The sequence below is a fragment of the Myotis yumanensis genome, unplaced genomic scaffold, assembly GCF_028538775.1.
Source record: "Myotis yumanensis isolate MYYU_CA2020_CCGP unplaced genomic scaffold, mMyoYum1.0.hap1 SCAF_10, whole genome shotgun sequence".
Taxonomy (NCBI): domain Eukaryota; kingdom Metazoa; phylum Chordata; class Mammalia; order Chiroptera; family Vespertilionidae; genus Myotis; species Myotis yumanensis.
The window spans coordinates 38100967-38124142 of NW_027223761.1; the positions used below are offsets into that span (position 1 = coordinate 38100967).

The 23176-nt window shown below is 40.2% G+C and overlaps 1 protein-coding gene across 5 annotated transcripts in view; it reads left to right on the forward strand.

Moving 5' to 3' along the window:
- Positions 1 to 537: 537 nt before the first annotated feature.
- RIC3 (RIC3 acetylcholine receptor chaperone) overlaps positions 538 to 23176 on the forward strand; it is a 33725-nt gene continuing 11086 nt past the window's right edge. For 4 of the 5 annotated variants that reach the window (XM_070425374.1, XM_070425376.1, XM_070425375.1 and 1 more), the window contains exon 1: positions 538 to 684. In XM_070425374.1, the coding sequence (XP_070281475.1) occupies positions 561 to 684 (124 nt within the window). In that variant the 5' untranslated portion in view covers positions 538 to 560. Of the gene's footprint in view, positions 685 to 17972; positions 18024 to 23176 lie in introns of those variants that run through there. The other variant, XM_070425377.1, reaches the window with a different exon arrangement.

Sequence of the window (23176 nt, forward strand, 5' to 3'; positions counted from 1 at the left end):
TGCAGGGCCTTGAGGTCTTGGAACGGAGTTTGACAGTTGTTCTGAGGAGAAAGAGGAGTTGTTGAGACATTTTAATCTGCGGAGAGAGATCACTGGACCTGCATTTTAGCATTCCCCTGCTTTGGCCGCAGATGGAGAATGGATGCGAGGGGCATGGGGTGAGGGGCTGGAAGATTGTCAGTTTGTTGAAGTAACGAGGAACTGGCTGGTGTGGCCTGGGGTGGGTAGTGAGCAATGGTGGTCAGCGGGGATGGAGAGGAGGGCGCGCAGTGTGGGTTACTTCGGCAGCAGGATGCTCAGGGCAGGATGCACAGGTGCAGGCGGGGAGGTAGGGGCAGGAGGAGTTCCTCATTTGCCGGGAGTGCGCGGTACCGTTTACAGTGAAACCTCGCGGGAGGAGCAGGTCAGCCCGGCACCGCGGAGTGGGAGGTGCGGGCGCCGAGCGCACTTGTCCCTCGCGCGTCGCCGTCGGCGCAGCCCGCGGTTCGGTCCGAGGAGGCCGCCGGCGCCGCGATTCCGCTTCCGGTTCGCGTCGGCACCTGCGGCGAGGGCGAGCGGCCATGGCGTACTCCACGGTGCAGAGGGTGGCCCTGGCCTCGGGGGTCGTCCTGGCCGTGTCGCTGCTGTTGCCCAAGGCCTTCCTGTCCCGCGGAAAGCGAGAGGAGCCGGCGCCGGCGCCCGGAGGTGAGCGCGGGCCAGCTCCCCAGGAGCGCCCGGCATCCCCGCTCCCTGTAGGGATGGGGTGAGGCCCGAGTCTCCGGTCCCCACCTGCAAAGCCGCCCAGCGGCTGGAGAAGGCAGCCCTGGCGGCGTTTGGGAGGTGCCAGGCCCCACAGTTCCCTTGGCTGCAGTGGGCAGGGCCCCGACTCCCCTGCGCCCTGTGCCTCCTGACGCTCCCGGGCCGGACGGCGCGCTCACGCCGGGCTCTGCGCTCCCAGTGGCCTGCACCCCCGCTACTCGCAGCCCCTTCCCCTCCCTGGCTTAGCTCATCTCAGGCAGGTGCTTTGAGTCAGGAGCGCTCCCACTTGGGATCCCTCTGTAGGTTTCCGTGTGCTTTTGTGTGTAATAAAGTCCGTTGGAATTGGTGTTGCTAACCTTAATTCCTGGTGTGGTTTTAATTTGATGTTGGGGTGTGTGTGCGCGCGCGCGCCTTTTAAAATATACAGGCATACCTTGTAGATACTGCGCGTCCGCTTCCAGACCACCCTAATAAAGCGAGTATTGCAGTACAGCCAGTCGTGATCTCTTTGCTGGTGGAGGGTCTTGCCTTCAGTTTGTTTAAAAAAAAGAAAAAGCAACACCCTGAAAGGTCCATAAAGCAAGGTATGCTTGTGACTTGATTTTAATCCAAGTGTTAGTTTCTGAAGTGCACAAATCATTAAGGTCCCTTTTCTTAAGTAATTTGTTGATTCCCTTGTTATTGACATGATGTCAATGACCTCATGTTTAAAAATCCATCTTGTTGGTTGCATTCCGGGGCTTTTACATGATGAATGAGTGTAAAGGTGAATGCCTAAGGCTGGGAGAGGGAAGGAGAACAGGTGATGTGGTGCTCCTGTAACTGTCGCCTGTACATTGTCTCTGCAACATCCTTAAGGCTGGTGTTATGGTCTCCCAACACTTCCACTAATGCTCAGCCTGTTGGTTATTGGACAGCTCCCTTTAAACTGAAATCCATTTCCCTCTCATTGGTGCACACTGGCTGTAGTCCCACCCTCTTGTCCATCATCATAGATTATAAATACTACAAATACAGAGAACTAGGCTCTAGGGGTGGAGGACATATCAAACCCAGAATTCTGTTGATAGAATTTGCTTGATAATCTTTAGACATGCAAAACAATTTTCCCGAAAGAGACTCCTAAAAAATATTTTACATATTTGTTCTTACTTTTTTCTTTATTACAGAATCCTAAAGGGTTTACTCACTTGTCTAATGACACTGTCTGCCATGAAGGAACGCAAATTCATGATAATCTTGAGCAATTAAGATTTTTCTTAAACAGCATTTTACGAAGTTGAATTCCCATTATGCTGAGTTATCTTTAATAAGTTGTATTGAGTGTGAGTGGGAGACACTCCTCTGAATGTTGTAGCGTGTAGAGTAGAGATTAGACCTGGCTCTGTCCCTTGAGAACTCAATTGCTGGTATTTAGTGTTCTCCTGTTAGAATCTTTGCACTAACTAGGGATGGAGCCTGCAGCCTGGGCATGTACTCTTACCAGGTATCGAACGGTGACCTCCTCATTCATGGGTCGACACTTAATCACTGAGCCATACTGGCCAGGCTTTTGTATTCTTTATTACAGGGGTGACTATATGATAGGAAATTTTCTTGTTTACTCATTTTTTTTTTGTTTCTACTTTCTAGATTGTAGCATCCTTGAGAGCAGGGACCTTGTCTTGTTTACCACTATTTCTTTAGCACCTGGCTAAAACAACATTAATAGATATTTTTAAATGAATAATTTAGGATTATGAAGCTATCTAATTGTGAACTCACTTTTTGCATTAGTTACTGAAGTAGTATAATCTAGGCAAAAACTAATCTTAAATGATATATTCTGGTAACTAGAATTTGCTAAAACCCTTGTCCTTGTACACTGACATTTTAAAAACAGCGACTCCTGACCATTTTTGAGTTGCATGTCCCTTTGAGAATTGGATGAAAAGTTATGGATTTTCTCCCTAGAAAATGCATGTACTTTTTATGTATACATTCAGAATTTGTGTATCAATTCAGAGAATTCACAGAACCTAGGAATCCTGCTTTAAAGAAAGGGGCAGTCTCGATGATTTGAAAATTCTTGAAATTTGTGTCATTGTAGCTTCCATTTCTACCCATTGGAATATGTGAAAAAAAGCACAGTCCCTTTTCCACATGACAGCTATTAAGATAGTCTTTTAGCAAATATTTGTGATGTACCCTTTCACATAGAATACACACAGTGTATAGTTACTAGTTACTGTGAATTGCCGGGGTCTTTCTCAGCATCTAGAAGGGTTCAGGAATCTGGAGAAGGGGCTGCGCGTAAATTAGTAAAGAGACTAGACATGAAGTATAAATTTAGAAGGCATTTTGGAGAGTCAGAGGAGACCTAGCTTCAGTAACCAAGTTCTCCAAATCTCTGGACCCCTAGCTTTTTATTAACACAAATTGCCCTAAAGCAAAGCAGATATACATATCAAAGGTAAGATTTGGTATACAGCAGGCAGGTTGGGGGAACTGCCCTGGGCTGTCAGGCAGCAGGCAGTAATATATGCAGATGTTTAGGTTTGGGGAAATGCTTTCAGCTATTCCAGCAGGCAATAATATGTATCTTCAGCCCTGCTGAAGCCTCAAGGTTCAACAACTTTTTAAAATATATATATATATATATATATATATATATATATATATATATATATATTTATCTTTATTGATTTCAGAGAGGAAGGGAGGGGGAAAGAGAGATAGAAACATTAATGATGAGAGAGAATCATTGATCGGCTGCCTCCTGCATGTCCCCTACTTGTTATCAAGCCTGCAACCCAGGCATGTGCCCCCGACCAGAATCGAACCTGGGACTCTTCAGTCTGCAAGCTGACGCTCTATCCACTGAGCCAAACCAGCTAGGGCTTCACCAACCTTTTGATGAAACATCTTGCATTTATGACATGCTGGAATTAGCCTTCAGCAGTGAATTCCAGGAAAAAATAAGCCAGATCTCTGCCTGAGGAACCCACAGCTTAGTAGAGGAAAACAGACAACAACTAAGTGCAAAAAGTATCAGTTACAGGAGTCAAGTCCTTGCAAAAAAAGGGGAGATATATGGTTAGATTGGTCAGATGCTTTGGGGGTGAAAGGACAAAGCAGAAATGAACTCTCCTCCACTTTATCTTGTAGGGCTGGGCCCTCAGCCTAAACCCCCTCCCCTTTCTGAGAGTGACCACAGGAATGCCAGTAATATCCTAACTCCCCCAGCCACCACCTGAGTGGACCAATGAAGCTCCAGGAATGCAGCTAAGGTCCTAATAAGGCTATAATGGGGGATGGCTCAAACCTCAGAATGTGTTGGTCACTTCCTGACCTTTGTGCTGTAAAACCCTGCTGAAAAACCCTGACCAGAGTGACCAATCTCTGTAACTCACGTCACTTACCTAAGCCCACCCAGATGACTAGCCCTATATAACCTTTGTTCTCTTGGGACTCAGGGCTCTCTCTCGCATCCAGTAATGGAGGCAGAGGGGGACCAAGCCCGGGCTTGAATAAAAGACTCTATGCTTTTGCATTGGACTTGGCGCTCCCTGGTGATGTCTTTTGGGGTCTTGAAATCTGGGCATAACAGGGGGAGGGGGGCAAGAAAGTTGTCGGAGTAGAGTATGGTATGTGTGTTTTTCTAACAGCTTTAAAATGTTCTTAACTTTACTGGGGTGACATTGGTTATTTTTTCATTTTATTTTAATTAAATTCATTGGGGTGACACCTAACAGCTTTTTTGAGATATAATTCACATACCATACAATTCACCCATTTAAGTGTACAATTTAGTGGTTTTTAATACATTCAGAGTTGTGCAACCATCACCACCATCAATTTTAGAACATTTCATCCCCCCCAAAAAAAATCCCATTATCTTTAGTCATCACCCTATAACATGCCCCCCTTCAGCCCTAGAGCAACCACTAATATACTTTCTGTATCTATCTATTTTTCTATTCTGGACATTTCATATAGATCTTTTGTGACTGACTTCTTTCACTTAGCGTGATGTTTTTATGGTTCAAACATGTTGTAGCATGTATGAGTACTTCATTTCTTTTTATGGCTAAGTAATATTCCTTTGCGTGGCTATACCACATTTTTAAATCATTTTATCATCAGTTGCTGGACACTTGGGTTGCTTATATTTTTTTATTATGAATAATGCTGCTGTTGATTTTTGTGTATATATATATATATATATGTTTTCATTTCTCTTGGGAATCAAGTGCGAACATTTTAGTGTGGCTGGAACTAACTGGAATTTCAGGGTCATGTGATTTATTACTCTCTGTTTGAAGAACTGCTACTATTTTCCAAAGTGGCTGCACTGTTCTATATTCCCACCAGCAATGTATGAGGGTTCCAGTTTCTCCACATCTTGCCTACACTTGTTATTGTTTGCCCTTTTGGTTATAGTCATCTTAGTGGGTGAGAAGTGGTATCTCCTTGTGGTTTTATTTGCATTTCTCTGATATTGAGCCGTTTTCATGTGTTTATTGGCTATTTGTATATTTTTGGAGAAAATCCTATTCAGATCTTTTGCCCATTTTTAAATTGAGTTACCTCTTATTATTGAGTTTTAAGAGTTCTTTTTATACTAGATACAAGTCCACTATCAGGTACATGATTAGCAATTATTTTTTACCATTGAGTGGATTACTTTCATTTTCTTGATGGTGTACTTTTAGGGAGAAACATTTTTAAGTTTGATGCAGTCCAGTTTATTTTTTCTTTTGTTGCATCTTCTTTTGGTTCATATTTAAATAATCATTGCCAAATCCAAGATCATGAAGATTTATGCCTGTGTTTTCAAGTTTTATAGTATTTGCACTTACATTTAGTACTTAATCCATTTTGAGTTAATTTTTGTATACAATGTTAAGTAGAAGTCCAGTTTCATGTGGATATGCAGTTAGTTGTTCCAGCACCATTTGTTGAAAAGCTATTCTTTTTACATTGAATTGCTTTGACACCCTTGTCAAAATTCAGTTGAATATAAATGAGAGAGTTTATTCCTGGAATCTCAGTTCTTTTCCATTGATAAACATACATTTGATATATACAGAATGTGGCAAAGTAGGTTTACAGTTGTTTGTATGGAAAACATACAATGATTAATAAATAATCCTATATAATAAAAGGGTAATATGCAAATTGACCCTCATGGCGAATGACCAGAATGACCACTGGACCAGTCACTATGAGGCTCACTGACCACCTCTTGGTCCCTTTCCCCGGTCAGCAGGCTCTGATCACCTGATGGCGAACGGGGTACCAGGGTTGGGTGGCGGGGGACACCAGCGGCGCCAGGCCAAGGCCCCAGCCCAGCGGGCCGCCCAACACACAGAGGGCAACCCGCAGCGGGGGCGGGGCCGGCAATTGGGTGGGAACAGCCAACTTCTTGGTCCCTTCCCCCGCCGTCAGGCACCAATCACACCATGGCAAACGGGGAACTGGGATGGGTGGCGGCGGGGGGAGGGGCAGCTGTGGGCAGCAGGGAAGATGGCACTGATCGCAGGACAGGCCTAAGGACCGTACCTGCACATGAATTTTGTGCACCAGACCTCTAGTACAAGAATAAACTCTGTTTCACATACTTACAACTGTACACCTACTTTTTGCCTCACTCTGTAAGTGTATATGGGTGTGTATGTGTGTGTGTGTGTATGTATATATATGCCAGTACCGCAGTCTTAATTACTGTAACTTTGTAGTAAGTTTTGAGATTGTGAATTCAACTTTGTTCTCTTTCAAGATGGATTTCTGAGTCCTATGACCCCTCATTTCCATATAAAATTTAGAATCAGCTTGTCAATTTTTGCAAAAAAAAAAAAAAAGAAAAAGAAAAATCCAACTGGGATTTTAATAGATTGTGTTGAATCTAAAGATCAATTTGGAGAGTATTGCCATCTTAACAATATCAAGGCTTTCCATCTGTGAGCAAAAATTTCTTTTTTAAAAAAATATATTTTATTGATTTTTTACAGAGAGGAAGGGAGAGGGATAGAGAGCTAGAAACATCGATGAGAGAGAAGCATCGATCAGCCCGCAACCAAGGTACATGCCCCCGACCGGAATCGAACCTGGGACCCTTGAGTCCGCAGGCGGACGCTCTATCCACTAAGCCAAACCGGTTAGGGCAAAAATTTCTTTTTATTGAAGTCTTTAATTGCTTTCAAAGAAGTTTGTAATTTTCAGTGTTTAAATCTTATTTTTTAAAATAAATTTCGAAGTATTCCTTTTTATGTTATTATAAATTGAATTAATTTTATTTTAGATTGTTTGCTAGTGTATAGAAATACAATTCATTTTTGTGTATTAATACTGTGTCCTGCAACCTATTGGCTCTAAAACACAATCATGTCATCTGCAAATAGAGATAGTTTTACTTTTCTTTCCAATCTGCATGCCTTTTATTTCTTTCTCTTGCTTAACTGCCCAGGCTAGAACCTCCAGTATAATGTTGAATAGAAGTGCTGTGGGTTTTTTGTAGATGCCCTTTATCGGATTGAGGAAGTTCCCTTCTATTTCTAGTTTGTTGAGTGTTTTTATTATGAAGGGATGTTGAATTATATAAATGCTTTTTCTAGGTCAATTGAGATGATTGTGGGGTTTTTGTCCTTCATTCTGTTGATATAATGTATTACATGATTTATTTTTGGATATTAAATCAACTTTGCATTCTTTGTCTAAATTGAAGTGGTATCTCTTAAAGTGTTTTTATCATCCAGACTAAGAAGGGCATTCCAATCAGAGGGAACATGAGAAAAAAAAAATCCAGAACCTTGAAATAGCTTTAGAATTGTAAGAGATGAGACAAGGAAATTGGAAGGGCCAAACTGAAGATTTTTTTTCTGCCATATTTTAGGAGTTTATGTTTTACTCTAAAGGTAGAGGAGGCCATTGTAAGTTTGCTACTAAGTAGGAGACATCAAGTCTGGTTTTGGAAAAGATGCCCTGACAGCAGCATAGAGGCTGCATTGTGAGGTTTTCTTCAGCGAGAGGATTGTTGCAGGATTCCAGTGGAGACATCATGAGCTTCATTAAGCTGGTCAGTTAGGATACTCATGACAACTGACAGAAAGTTCAGTTGTCCTCTTAAAACAGAAAGGGAATTTATTGTCTTGTAAATGAGAAGACTGTGTTAGAACTGGCCTCCAGTGTTGTTTGATCCAGAGATTCACAATCTCATCAGGGCTCCAGCTCTGATTTTTCTGTGTCCTTTTTACTTTTGGGCTCCTTCTCAAGTTGGTTCTAGTCTCTGACTGTTCTCTCAGGATAGCAATAGTGGTTGACACCGTTCCAGACATCACCCTGTCTATTCAGGGAAAGAGTGTGTCTTCTCTTTTAAATTCTTCCTTCAGTCCCACCTCACTCTTACTCTCCAGTAGTTCCAACTAACATATCCCATTTTGATGGCTTGAATTAAGTTATTTGCAGTGTTTGGGTGGGAAGAATATGCTGATTAACTACTCTGAAGTTGAGAGTGATTGCCAAAGGGAAATAGGGGTAGAGAGGAAGAGGAGTAAATAGAACAGGGGAGGCTATCAGCAGTGGGTAGGAGAACAATTTTAAGAGACATTTTTAAATAGGAGTGGAAGGTGAGGAAGAAGGAGGTATCTTGGATTCTCAGATCATTGTTTAGGTCAGTGGTTCTCAACCTTGGCTGCACATTAGAATCACCTGGGAGTCTTTTTAAAATCCTGATTTCTGGGCCTCATCCTCCGGAAATTCTGTTTCTTTGTTATGGGGTGGGGCCACAACATTAGTAACAAAGAAACAGAATTTCTGGAGGATGAGGCCCAGAAATCAGGATTTTAAAAAGATTCCCAGGTGATTCTAATGTGCAGCCAAGTTTGAGGACCATTGGTTTAGGTGAATAAATAGATGGTGATGCCCTTCACCAAAACAGGAATGAAGGAAAGGTAGATTTGAGGGGAAAGATGGTGAGTTCAGGAAATTGAGGACTAGTATCATGTCCCCTTCTTCAGACTGTTTTCTTACTTTGACATCTCAAGCTCCCTCTTCCACTCCTCATGTGACATATATGATGACATAGTTGCAAGTATCTCAACATCGCTTCTTAGAAAGTAAATAACAGCATGTGTAAGCCAATTAGCTCGTGGAAGAGCAGCCTGTTGCCTCTTTTTAAAATCCTATATGTAATGTATCCTGGGGATTGCTTTAGATTTTTGGCATTTTTACTTGCTGATCTTACTGTATATTAGAATCCTAAGGTTTTTTAAAAAAAAACACAAATTTTTATTTGTTTTGTACTGTTTACTTGATGTTTTGGAACCAAATATATACTTGATAGTCTTCCCTGTTGCATTTTACCTGTTTAAATTTGGTCTATAATTGTAGCCTCTTGAAGTTATTTCAGAGCATTCATTTTTCCATTCAGTGTATTTATTTGCCATCTCTCTCAGCTACATGCCATTCTTGATTTTTAAAAAGATCTTTTGTTTGGGATATTTTCAACCCTAAGCAAAAGTAGAGTGAGTAGTAAAATGAATCCACATTACCCTGCTTCAACAACTATCCTTTTGTGTCATGGGCATCTCCACCTACTTTTCCCCCATACACTCGATCATTTTAAAGCAAATCCCAGACATTGGATTAGTTTATTCTTAAGTACTTAAGGATAGAGCATACATCTCTAAAAATACAAATTCTTTTTAAAACATAGCCACAGTACCATTATCACACATAAAAATCAATAATTCCACAATGTTATTAAATATCCAGTCTGTGTTCAAATTTCTCTCACTACCTCATGATATTTTTTTCACAATTTCACTCTTAACTATGATCAGCATGTCTTTTTGATCACGCAAATTATTTTCTTAATGTATCAGTCATTTGAAACTGCTGTTAGGATTGCACCTTTTGTGAAGAGTTAGTTATTCCACCAGTTGATCATTTGATTATTTTACTCCACATTACTGTCTGATTTAGACTTTGATCTGCCTGCTTCCTCCCTTCCCTCTTCAGTCCGTCCTCAACAAGGCAGCCATATTGATCCTGTCAAAGCCTAAATCTCTCTCCTCCACAGTACCTTCCAGTGGCTTCTGGCTCACTCAGATGAAAAGACAAAATCTGTACATGACCTAAAAGGCCCTACTTAATCCTCTTCGCCATTTCTTTCTGTTTCCTGCTTTCTCACTTTGCTTTGACCACACTGGCCTCCTCCTTGCTGTTCTTTAACATGCCAGGCATGCTCCCACTTCAGGGAATTTGCATTTTCTGTTTTCTCTTGGCCTGAAATGCTATTTTTTAAAAATATCCATCTGCCTTTCCTCCATCTTTTATTACGCCTTCACTTGAATGATATCTCCTGAGCCTTCTCTGGCCACTTGAGCTAAAATCTACCCCCAACATGTACTATCCCCTTAGCCTGCTTATTTTTTCTCTCCTTAGTATTTATCACTATCTTGTTTATTATCTCTTTTCTTACTTACAAAGGAAGTTCTACGTGGCCAGGGATTTTTGTTTTGTTCACTGCTGTATCTCCAGTTTTAGACCATGGCTGCACATAGTAGACAATAAATATTTACTAATGAATGAAAGAATGAGTAAATTGAGTGCATTAATGAATGCTGGCTCCTAGGGATTATGGCTTCCTCTATTAGCATTTGTAAGCCATTACCTTTTTACTGTTATTATTATATTCTTTATGGTTACATAAATTATTATGCATGCATGTGTGGACTATTATGAATCCAGTAAATGATATGAATGAGTTTTAAATGATAGGAGGAAATTACATGCTATACGTAAAAAGTAGAATACTCACTATGTATTTACCAGAAAGAAATAGGTCAACATTTTAACGGTGGTTATTTCTGGATGAAATATGGGTGGTTGTTATCCTTTACACTTTTTTGTACTTCCTCAATTTCCCATAGGTATGCATTTCTTTTCTAATAGGGAAAAAAAATACCTTTTTTCCCTCCTGCATCCACTCCATCATAAAATGGAAAAATCAATTTTAGAATCTAACCTACTCACTTCTCTGTAGTTGAAAAGCCCACCCTTCACTTTCTACATTTTTGCAAACTGGAACAGTAGTTATCTATCTCTATTCTTTCAAGATTTCTCTTTTTATTGATATAATTTCTTAAATTTTTTTTAGTTCAGTGGCCTTATTTGTAAGTGTTCTCAATCTTCTTGGTAGAAATTATTTAGTGAATAGACTTGAATTTATTCTCTTCACCCATCTGGGACTTCATTTTATTTTTTTTTCCATTAGGATTATTAATTCTCTTCCATTTAACACAAAATTTGCTCCCTTTGATAGAGAATATGGAAGCAAAATAAAGGTTAAGAAATTCTGCTCACTCAGCATTACATTTTATCATCAGGCAAGTTGCTGTTTGCTCTAAAAATACCCTTTTGCTACCCTTTTTGTAGATCCTAATTTATTTTGGACCTTGGCCTCCTCATGTGGTTCTTCCAAGCCTTGCTACTCTTTCTTGCTGATTGCTTTTGTGTCTTTCTGTTCATCTCTCTTCTGTTCTTTTATTTTTTAAATTTTATTACTTTTAATCATATTTTATTTTTCAGTTATGGATGCCATATACTACTTATTAGTTTCAGGTGTATACCCCAGTGATTAGACATATACATCCTGATAAATCTTGTACCCATCTTACACCATACATAGTCATTAGAATATTATTGACTGTACTCCCTATGCTGTACTTTACATCCCCATGACTAATCTGTAACAACCTATTTCTACTTCTTAATCCCTTCTCCTTTTTCACCCAACCCCTCAACCCTCCCTCCCATCTGGCAACTGTCAAAATGTTCTCTGTATCTATCAATCTGTTTCTGTTCTGCTTGTTCATTTATTTTATTTTTTAGGTTTAATTGTTGATTGATATGTGTTTATTGCCATTTTATTGTTCATATTTTTATCTTTCTCCTCCTTGTCCTCCTCCTCCTTCTTCATATTTTTAAAGAAGACCCTTTAATATCTCATGTAATACTGGTTTGGTGGTGATGAACTCCCTTAGTTTTTTCTTGTCTGGGAAGCTCTTTATATGTCCTTTGATACTAAATGGTAACTTTGCTTTTGGTCATTTCTTGCCTACAAAGTTTCTGTTGAGAAATCAGCTGACATTCTTATGGTGAGAACTGCCTTGTAGGTAACTAAATGCTTTTCTCTTGCTGCTTTTAAGATTCTCTCTTTGTCTTTAACCTTTAGCATTTTAATAATGATGTGTCTTGGTGTGGGCCTCTTTGGGTTCATCTTGTTTGGGACTCTCTGCATTTCCTGGACTTGTATGTCTGTTTCCTTCACCAGGCTCGGGAAGTTTTCAGACATTTTTTCACATAGGTTTTCAATTTCTTGCTCTCTCTCTTCTTCCAGTACCCTCATGATGTGAATGTTAGTATGCTTGACGTTGTCCCAGAGGCTCCTTACACTATCTTCATTTTTTAAATTATTTTTTCCTTTTTGCTGTTCTGATTTGGGTATTTTTGCTTCCTTATATTCCAAATCACTGATTTGATTCTTGGTTTCATCTACTCTACTGATTTCATGTAAATTATTCTTCATTTTTGACTGTTTTTTTTGTTGTTGTTGTTATGGTTTCTGTGTCCTTTTTCATGCTGTTGAAGTTCTTACTAAAATTCCTTGAAGCTCTCACTAAGTTCCTTGAACATTCTTATATCTATTGTTTTGAACTCTGTATCTGGTAGTTTGCTTGCCTCCATTTCCCTTAGTTCTTTCTTTCTCTGGAGATTTCTCCTGTTCTTTCACTTGGGACCTGTTTCACTGTCTCTGCATTTTGGCTGCTTTCCTGTGGTTGTTTCTATGTATCAGGTACAGATGCTACGTCTCCCAGACTTGGTAAAGTGGCCTTCTGTAGTAGGTGTCCTGTAGGGCCCAGTGGCACAGCCTCCCAGTCACCTGAACTGGGCACTTCAGGTGTGCCCCTTTGTGGGCTGTGTGCACTGTCCTCTTGTGTTGAGCCTTGATTGCTATTGGCATCACTGGGAGGGATTGACCCCCAGACCAATTGGCTTTGAGGACCAGCTGTGACTATAGCAGAGGAACTGCTGTTGGGATTGACTCTGTAGAACAGGACTTGCTTCAGTAGGGCTTTGGTGCTCACCTAGCCTGCCTCTTGAGAGCCTCTCAGGAGGTGCAAGATCAGCCACTGCTTGTCTCCTGCCTGGGGCCACTAAGCACAAGCTACAGAGTGATCTGCAGATGACTGCTACTTGTGCTGGGCTTGGAGGTGCCCAGGAGAGGCCAAGCTGCGAACCAAGGCTGGCTGCTGCTAGTGCTGGTCCTGGAGCCACTTAGCAAGAGTTACAGGCTATGTAGGGGTCAGATGCTGCTTGATGAAAGATTTTAGGAAAGTCAGCAGCATGAGGCAAGAGAGGCCATTTGCATGGAAAAGCCACTTGAAATGGCTTGGGTGGTGGGACAGGATTTCGGGGAATCACCAGAGTTGGGCAAACAGTGTGAGTCTGGTTGATGGAGACTCAGATGTGGTGCCCTCCTGCTGACTCTCTCTATTCTTTTAGAAGAACTCCCTGCACATCTGCTTCTTCCCTTTGCCTTTCCTACCTGCTTGACAATTTTTGGAATGCCCAAACAAATGTATTTAAAGAGCTTTCCTTTTAGAGAGGGTCTCATGCCATGGAACTGTGTGTCTGTTTTCAGAACTTCTTAGAGCCTATGCCATACATCCTCTACTTTGTTGTCACAAATACTAAGTTGGCCTGCTCTCTTTTTCTTATGATTCTCCTTTCATTTCACCAACCAATTTCTTCTTTGGCCAGAGTAGCAATTCTCCTCCTCTTACCTTAGGTATCTGTGGAACATGAAATGTCAGCACATTAGGTCAGGAACTTTTCAGTTGCCCCAGTGTTACCTGATTAAGTCTTTGAATGGGTGCCAGGGTTGTTGAAGCCCTCCAAGATGACAGTATGCTGCTTCTGTGTTAGAGTCGACTTCAGGGGGGTCCTATCCACCACCTCCACTTGGAGCTCCCCCAATAATGTCATACCTGGCATCTCTTCTGCTGACCCTGCTTGCCCATGTTTTCCAATGGGTGTTTCACTTTGAATGCTTATAAATAGGGTTCCTTACCAGCCCTTTCCCAGTAGCCCTGTTTCTCTAGAATAGTTCAGACTCTTTTGCTGTCGTGTTCTTCTCAAGTGAGTTGTGACCACTGAATCTTGGCAAAACACCAAGACCTAAATGTGTAGAGCACTTTGATCCGTCACCTTAACGGCCATTTTCTATTCTCAAATGGTGAAATCAAGAACACTAAAAATAATGAAATAAAATAACTGTTTTTAGTCCTAAGAGTGACTGGGCTGAGTCTTGAGAATGCAGTGTAGGCCAGCAGGCACGGTGTAAGACATCCAGATCAGTTGAACAATGTGTACAGTGTGTAAGACCACAGCATGCCCTGTAGGGCCCCAAGCATAAAGAAAATACTACACGTTTATTCAAGAAGTTCTTAGTTTGTCCTCCAGCCACCGAGCAACAGGAATACACCTGTATTTGACAAGTTGGGTTTAGTACTTGTTGTGGCCAGGGAGAAGGCATGCCATGAAGCATGGGGTATCTCAGTAAAAGAGTGCTTGAAAAGCATTATTATTGGATTTGAGCTTGTAGCAGGTGATTTAGAACAGCGGTTGCCAAGCTTTTGGACCACCAGTGGTTCGCGGACCACCGGTTGGCTATCGCTGCTCCAAAGGTTTCCTTAAACCAGTGGTCGCCAACCTTTCAGATCTCGCAGACAACCAGTGGTCCGGTCCACAGACCACTGGTTGGCAACTGCTGATTTAGAGGAAGGTTTAAGGATGTGGGGCTTTGCGATGCTGTCAGGAAGTGGGGAAAGTTTATCTGAAGCAGTGGTTCTCAACCTTCCTAATGCCGTGACCCTTTAATACAGTTCCTTATGTTGTGGTGACCCCCAACCATAAAATTATTTTCGTTGCTACTTCATAACTGTAATTTTGCTACTGTTATGAATCATAATGTAAATATCTGATATGCAGGATGTATTTAGGCGACCCCTGTGAAAGGGTCGTTCGACCCCCAAAGGGGTCTCAACCCACCGGTTGAGAACCACTGAAAAGGGAGGGCAGACTAGAGAAAGACTGCAGCTCTAAATGGTAAAGAAACAGCAGTCACTCATTATCCAGGAGTGGGGGCTGTTTGATATTTGGCTGGGACAGTGTTCATGTTTTGTCTATTCAAGCAGGTTACTGAGTAGTCATTTTTTTTTTTTTTCGTCTTGATCTATTGTGTACACATAATGGCCTGTCTGATGTTGATGCCCTGAAATTGCTTGTTTAACAGGAAAACACCAAGACCTAAATGTGAGTGCCAGATCAGCTTATAGCAACACCAGGGCCAAGCTGATAGTACCAGGGCAGCTTCTGAATGCCATAGGCTGCTTTTCTTTTTCTCAGATATGATTTGTAAGTTCAGTCAGCACTAAATAAAATTGGGTAGAAATGATGCTTAGTGGAAGACCTTACCTATTTCTGTTTCCCAATCCATTCACATAGAGGGTATAGGGCACATAAATATAACTCTTGAATAAAGCCAGGTGTGATAGGGGCAATAAAAGAGGTTTGAGAAGTGTGTTCTAAGTACATGGGGAGAAGACACTTTGGGGTGAGGGCAATGGCCTGGGCCTTGAAAAATAGGCTGGATTTAGATTATGTGGAGTTGGAGAGAGAAGCAAAACCAGTGGAATACAAGGGCTTAGAGGCAAGATCGCAGGGTTTACTCAAAGCATGGTGAGGAGCCTAGTTAGGCTGAGTCGGGAGTATGTAATGGGAAAGAAGTGTGAAGAGGGACTTTTGGACTAGATTATGGAATTCAGGGGTTTTTTTTGGAATTCTGTTTGTAGGGAGGGAACAATCAGAACTTGTTAAACACCTACTGTGTGTGCTGGGTGCTTGGAATATGTTAAATCTATAATCCTGTAACAATGCTGAGAAGTAGCTATTATTATTTGTATTTTACAGATGATGAAAATGAGCTCTAGAAAGGTTCAGGATCTTAACTAATAACTGACTGAAAAGATGGTCCTCATTTCACTTCACTTTGTTGCCTCCTGGTTAACATGCCCAGTTGTCATCAGTGGGAACCATTGAAAGCTTTGATCAGAAAAATAGGCAAGACCAGTTAGAATTATGCTTCAGGAAGATGACTCTGGTAACAAAACAGTAATAGTTAACATGTATAGAGTACATGGGCCTTACCCTATACAACTTAGGTACATAAATATCTTTTTTGGTAATATCTAGGATGAATGGAGGGGAGAAGCTGGTGAAAGATGAAGAAAGATCTGGTTAAGTTAGCAGAAAACATCAAAGCAGTGGTAAGCAAAGTAGAGTTAAGAGGGGAATGTAAGAAGAGGCCCTTAGAGACGAGTGATGAGGAAACAGCTGTTGTCCCAGGCTCCACTTAAGTAATACTGAATTAAATATGGCCTCTAGAACATCCTCAGTATTTAGAAAGAAGCTCACATAACTTACGGAACTAGCCCATTAAGATCTTTCTTGAACTGTGTAATCAGAAATAAAAACACATTCAGTTCTTTATTGATTTATTTGCCCTGAGAATGAAATGCTGCAGATGGTTTAATGTTGCTTTCAGAAAGCTCTTTTGTTAACAGTGCTAGAGTTTTTGTTTTTGTTTTGAGCAGCAGGGATGGTTATTAACAATGGAAAGTAGAGCTTTGCTCTGTAAAATCCATTAAGTTTTTAGTCAAGCTTAAATGACATGCTAAGTGAAGTATTAATAATTAAGTAAACCTATATACGGAGAAAGCTTTCAATAAACAATTAGGATTTAGTCAGGTCCCATTTTAGGGAATGCTTAAGTACATTTAGCGATAGTGAAAACAGCTGTTTTCTATTTTGGAGATTCTGCATTATTAATGCTCTATTATCTTTAATGTTCTGATCTCTTAGTTTTCTAAAGCATATTTAAAAAAACCTCACAAATCTTGTAATGTAGCTATAAAGTAGAATGTTTGGAATAGTGAAAAATAGAAAATAAGCTAAATGTTAATCAGCTGGAAGGGGGATAAATAAATTGTGACATGGAAACGGAAGGAGCGATGCTTTGAGTGAATGAACTAGAGTTACATATGTCAACATGGGGCATTTCTAGACCAAAATATTGATCCCCATCCAGAAAAAAGAGAAGTTGCAGAAGTATGAATATAGTATCTACATTAATAAAAGAGAAATATGCAAATTGACCATACCTTTATGACACCCACCAGCCAGCCAGGAGTGGGTATGCAAAGTAACCCAACAAAGATGGCGGGTTAATTTGCATGCACAGGCGCTGAGCGGCCGGGGATGGGGTGGGATGCTTGTGTGGTTGCCATGGCGACGAGCAGGCGTTTGGCACCACCCCAGCCACTCTGGGCAGCGTGGGAAGGCAGAAAGGCGGCTCTGGGCAGGAACAAAGGCAGAAAGGCTCCTCTGGGCCGGAGTGAAGGCAGTGCCTGCAGCCAGGGGAAGGAAGGCTCATTCTTGCATGAATCTTCATGCATCGGCCTCTAGTGATACCATAATACAAAGGTTTTTAAATTGTGGTAAAATATACATAACATAAAATTTATTTTTACCATTGAGTGCACAGTTCAGTGGCATTAGGTACATTCACATTGTTATACAGCCATCACTACTATCCATTCATAATATAAAGGTTTAAAATCGTCAAGATAATGTTGTATATTGTTATGGATGCATGCTTACATAGTAAAGTCTAAAAGTACACCTAAGGCCGAAACCGGTTTGGCTCAGTGGATAGAGCGTCGGCCTGCGGACTGAGGGGTCCCGGGTTCGATTCTGGTCAAGGGCATGTACCTGGGTTGCGGGCACATCCCCGGTGGGGGATGTGCAGGAGGCGGCTGATCGATGTTTCTCTCTCATCGATGTTTCTGACTCTCTGTCTCTCTCCCTTTCTCTCTGTAAAAAATCAATAAAATATATTTTAAAAAAATAAAAATAAAAGTACACCTAAGCCCTGACTGGGTAGCTCATTTGGTTGGAGCATCATCCTGATACACCAAGCTTGTGAGTTTAATCCCGGGTCAGGGCACATGTTAAGGCTCAAATAGTGGATGCATGAATAAGTAGAATGACAAATTGATATCTCTCTTTCTCAAAATAAATAGAAATTTAAAAAATAAAATAAAAGCACACCTAATAATCACCAAATTCAGAGTTGTGGCTATCTTAGAGTACATGGGAGTTCCAGTTACATGTACATGGTAAGTAGATATTTAAGTGCTCATATATTATTTATACTTTTTTGTACACTTGGAGTATTTCATTAAAATTGTTTTAATCAACTAGACATTTTAAAATGTTTTATAGTCATGGACTTTTTAAACATTCTGGGCTCTTAAGTTCTGAGAAACATGGTGGCACCAAGACCCAAGAGTTGAGGTTGCTCCCTGTTGAGGAGAGTTAACTTGACAAAAAGAAAAATCTCTTCCAAATTGAGCATTCTGACTTGAGCCTGCCGTTTCAGGTATACCCTTGGTCACAGGTGGTAGAGGTTATATATAGGTCTCAAGCTTAAAGATCTGAGAGAATGACTCTACAAAGAAAAGAAATACAGGAGAAGAACAGGTTTTGGAAGGTGACGAGTTTCATTTGAGATGATAGACATATAAACATTGTTTTCTATTTTTTTTTTCAGCTCCTCTTTGAATCCACTCTACATTCTCTTTCTTAATCATGTTGTTCTATTTCTTGACACATCATGATTCAGTCAGTGTTGCTTTTTGAAATCCTATAATGTACTTCCTTCCTTACACCCTTTCCTCACTCATTAACTCAAGACAGTTCTAACAGTCTGAGCTGTATAGAGGTGGCATGAGTGTCCTGGGGGAAGTACTGAGTTTCCTGTTGGATGGGATTCAGCAAATTCAAGACCACCACTTAAGGGAAGTAAGGATGTGGAACACAGGTGGTTAGACTAGATGACTTTAAAAAATAGCTTTGTTGAAATATAATTCACATGCCATGCAATTTACCTGTTAAAGTGTACAGTTGGTGATTTTTAATAAAGTCACAGAGTTGTGCAACCATCTCCACAATCAATTTCAGAACATTTTATCATTCTCCGCCACCCCCCCCCCCCCCCCCACTTCCCAGCCCTAAGAAACCACTAATCTAGTTCCTGTCTCTATAGGTTTGCCTATTCTGGACTCTTCATATTAATGGAATCATATAATACGTGGTCTTGCGTGACTGGGTTTTTTTTTCAATGTTCACCCATATTGTAGCATTATCATACTTCCTTTCTTTTTATGGCCAAATAATATTTTAGTGAATGGATATACACATTTTGTTTATCCATTTGTCATTTGATGGACATCTGGTTATTTTAAGTAATGCTGCTATGAACATTTCTATACAAGTTTTTGTGTGAGCATATTCTGGCAACCATCAAATTGTTTTCTGCATCTGTGAGTCTGTATGTATTTTGTTTGTTCATTTATTTTGTCCTTTAGATTCCACAGATAAGTGAAATCATATGGTATTTGTCTTTGACTTATTTCACTTAGCATAATACCCTCTAGGTCCATCCATGCTGTTGCAAATTGTAAGATTTCATTTTTTAAGATTTTTAAATTGATTTTTAGAGAGAGAAGAAGGGAGAGGAAGAGAAAGAGAGAAACATCCATCATCTGCCTCCTGCACATCCCCTACCCGAGATCAAGCTGGAAACCCGGGCATGTGCCCTGACCAGGAATCAAACTGTCAACCTTTTGGTGCACAGGATGATGCCCAACCAACTGAGCCATACCAATCAGAGCAGGTTCATTCTTTTTGATGGTCAAGTCATATCCCATTGTATATATGTATCACATCTTCCTTATCCAATTATCTATTAATGGGCACTTGAGTTACTTTCATACCTTGGCTATTGTAAATCATGCCACAATGAACATAGGGTGCTTATATCTTTTTAGATTAGTGTTTTGGGTTTCTTTGGATATGCTAGTATATACCCAGAAGTGGAATTGCTGGGTCAGAAAGCAGTACCATTTTTTATTTTTTGAGGAACCTCCATACTGTTTTCCATAGTGGCTGCACCAATCTACATTCCCACCAACAGGGCACAAGGGTTCCCTTTTATCCACATCCTTGCCAAAACTTGTTTGTTGATTTATTGATAATAGCCATTCTGAAAGTTGTGTAGGTGATATCTCATTGTGGTTTTAATTTGCATTTTTCTGATGATTTAGTGATGTTGAGCATTAATATGTCTCTTTGATACCTGTATGCCTTCCTTGGAAAAGTATTCCAATCCTCTGCCCATTTTTTAATTGGGTTGTTAGGTTTTTTTGGTGTTGAGTTGTATGAGTTCTTTATAAATTTTGGATATTAACCCCTTATGAGATGTTTCATTGGTAAATACCTTCTCCCATGCAGTAGGTTGTCTTTTCATTTAGCTATTTCCTTTGCTATGCAAAAACTTTTTAGTTTGATATAGTCCCGTTTATTTTTTCTTTTGTTTCCCCTGCCCGAGGACATATATCTCAATACTTTTATTATCTGTCTTTTTTATTATAGCATCCTAGTGGGTATAAAGTGGTATCTCCTTGTGGGTTTAATATGCATTTCTGTGATGGCTAGTGATGTTGAACATCTTTTCATGTGCTTATTGGCCTTTTATATGTTTTGGAGAAATGTCAATTACGAGCCGTTGACCATTTTTAAATAGGTTATTATTGTTGAGTGGTAGGAGTTCTTTATATATTTTGGGTATTAGACCTTTCTCAGATATATGATTTGCAAATATTTTCTCCCATTTAATGGGTTGTCTTAAGTTTCTTGATGGTGTCCTTTGTAGCACACAAGTTTTACAATTTGATGACATCCAGTTTACCTATTTTCTTTGGCTGCTTGTGCTTGGTGTCGTATCTAAAAAACTGTTGTCTGATCCAAGTTCATGATGGTTTATATCTGTTTCCTTCTAAGAGTTTTGTAATTTTAGCTCTTAGATTGAGGTTTTTTAATCCATTTTCAGTTCATTTTTAAATTTAATATGGTGTGAATGAATTAGTGGCCTAACTTCATCCTTTTGCATGTGGATATCTGGTTGTCCCCATACCATTTATTGAAAAAGACTGGATACCCTTTTTTAAAGTTTATTTTTCAGTAACAGTCACATTTAACATTATTTCGTACTAGTTTCAGGTGCATAGCATAGTGGTTAGACAATCATTTACTTGACAAAGTGTTCCATCCCCCCAACATTTCCAGTACCCACCTGGCACCATACATAGTTATTACAATACTAGTGTCCTGGTGCACGGATTCATGAACATTGAAAGGAAATTAATTAGAAGAAATATTTTAATATCACTATTCGCCCTTTCTCTATAATAGCAGTGTCAACCAAATTCACGATCGACAATGACAGATAGAAACACACGTGTGTGATTGGCACCAGCAAGAGCTTTATATGTATCGCACATGCGCAAATCAACTGAGCCTTTTATAGATATAGAATAAACTTGCTTAATTAGATCTGCTTTGTGATTTAGCTAAACTTTTTCCAGCCAGTGAAGCACCCCAACTTCTCTTTCAGGTAATTGTCAGCAACACAGCAGTAAATATCAACATGAAGCAGATTATCATTATAGATCATGCAGGGAGAACAAAGGGTAAAATATTTAACTGTAGCAGTGTTTGACTATATTCTGCACAGTGAGAAAACCTGAAGTCATTTTCAAGTTCCACCATTTCTTACTTCTTTTCAGTCAGGTCAAGTTTTTAAACTTTCTAAATCTCCATTTTACGGCTAATGAAAAGAAAATAGGATTCTACCAAGTCTCCTATCTACCTACTCCAGGACTTCTGTGAGGATCAAATGAGATGAGGCACATGAAAATGCTTCACAAACATTTGGTTAAAGTGTAAAATGTTTGTACCTGGCTATAAAGCAAGTTGTGTTCCTGGGCTGAAGAAACTCCAAGGAGTCTCGTCACTAGGGAAAGGAAGCTGGGCATCTATAAGATCATCACAGCAAACATTCTCACACATGTCTATAAAGTCTAACATTCAAATTGGGTTATAGAAAGCCTTATTTGAGAATTTCTCTGGAATTTATGCACCAGAGTGGGGTCACTGGATCATAGAGTATAGACATACTTAATGTCACTAAGTACAGCCAGATCACTGAGCAGAATGGCTGTGTCAGTTTACACTCACCACACAGCACATAAGAGTTCTTGCCTCCTGACATCTTTGCCAATCTTTACCATTACCCACCATTCTAATTTTTTTCCTTCTGACAGGTAGGAGGGCTATCTCATTTATATTTTTCTATAATATATAATTTATATTTTACTCAGTGGTTTTACTTTGGTCATCGTTTAATGTATTATTTTTTTATTTTTAAAATCTTTTAAGCCCTAACTGGTTTGGCTCAGTGCATAGAGCGTCGGCCTGCGGACTCAAGGGTCCCGATTTCGATTCTGGTCAAGGGCATGTATCTTGGTTGCGGGCACATCCCCAGTGGGGAGTGTGCAGGAGGCAGCTGATTGGTGTTTCTAACTCTCTATCCCTCTCCTTCCTCTCTGTAAAAAATCAATAAAATATATTTTTTTAAAAATCTTTTAAGCTTTTCTTTCTGTGAGTTCCCATCTTTCTATTGGGTTCCTCGTGATGTTCGTATTTAATTGTAGAAATTTCTTGTCTGTTCTAGTATTTTAATCCCTTGTCAATTTTAGATGTTGCAAAAGCTTTTCCTTGTCATCTATCTTAACTCTGTTCATGGTATTCTTTATTGAACAGAAATCTATAATTTTGTTGAATGTAAAGTTTTTCACTGTACAGTTTGTATTTTTAGAGTCTGGTTTATGGAGTCTTTCTGCTCTCTAGTGTTCTCTGCTTTATGATTTTATCTCCCTGTGGTTTTACCACACAAGCCTGTTTACATGGCCTTTTGAAGAGATGTCTTTCCTTTCTCACCTCTGGCTCTCAGGAGGTTTGGCAGTTGGTGTTAATGTTTGGCTGCTTCTGATGGAGGAAAATAAATGCAAGAAAATGATACACTCCCCTTCCTGTAAGCCCTGCTCTCACTCACAGGGAAGAACTCCTTTCACTCTGTTTGTACTGCATGAATCCTGCCTGTTCAGCTACGGCTGACTAGAAAGGGATGCATACCTACACTAGCTGAGTATTCATCTCCCTTCAGGAATTTGGAATTAGGTTCACTCTCTGCTGGCCTCTTGAAAGACATGCAAATGAGGGGTTTTGGGATAACCATCTTCTCCCATGTTCCTAGAGAAGCTAAATAAATGGTCTGCAGAGAAATAATGAAGAAGATATTCACAGAGAAACAGGAAAAAAAAAGCCTTGTGGCCCATAGAGAGGGAAAAAGATGAGATAGAATGTGAGA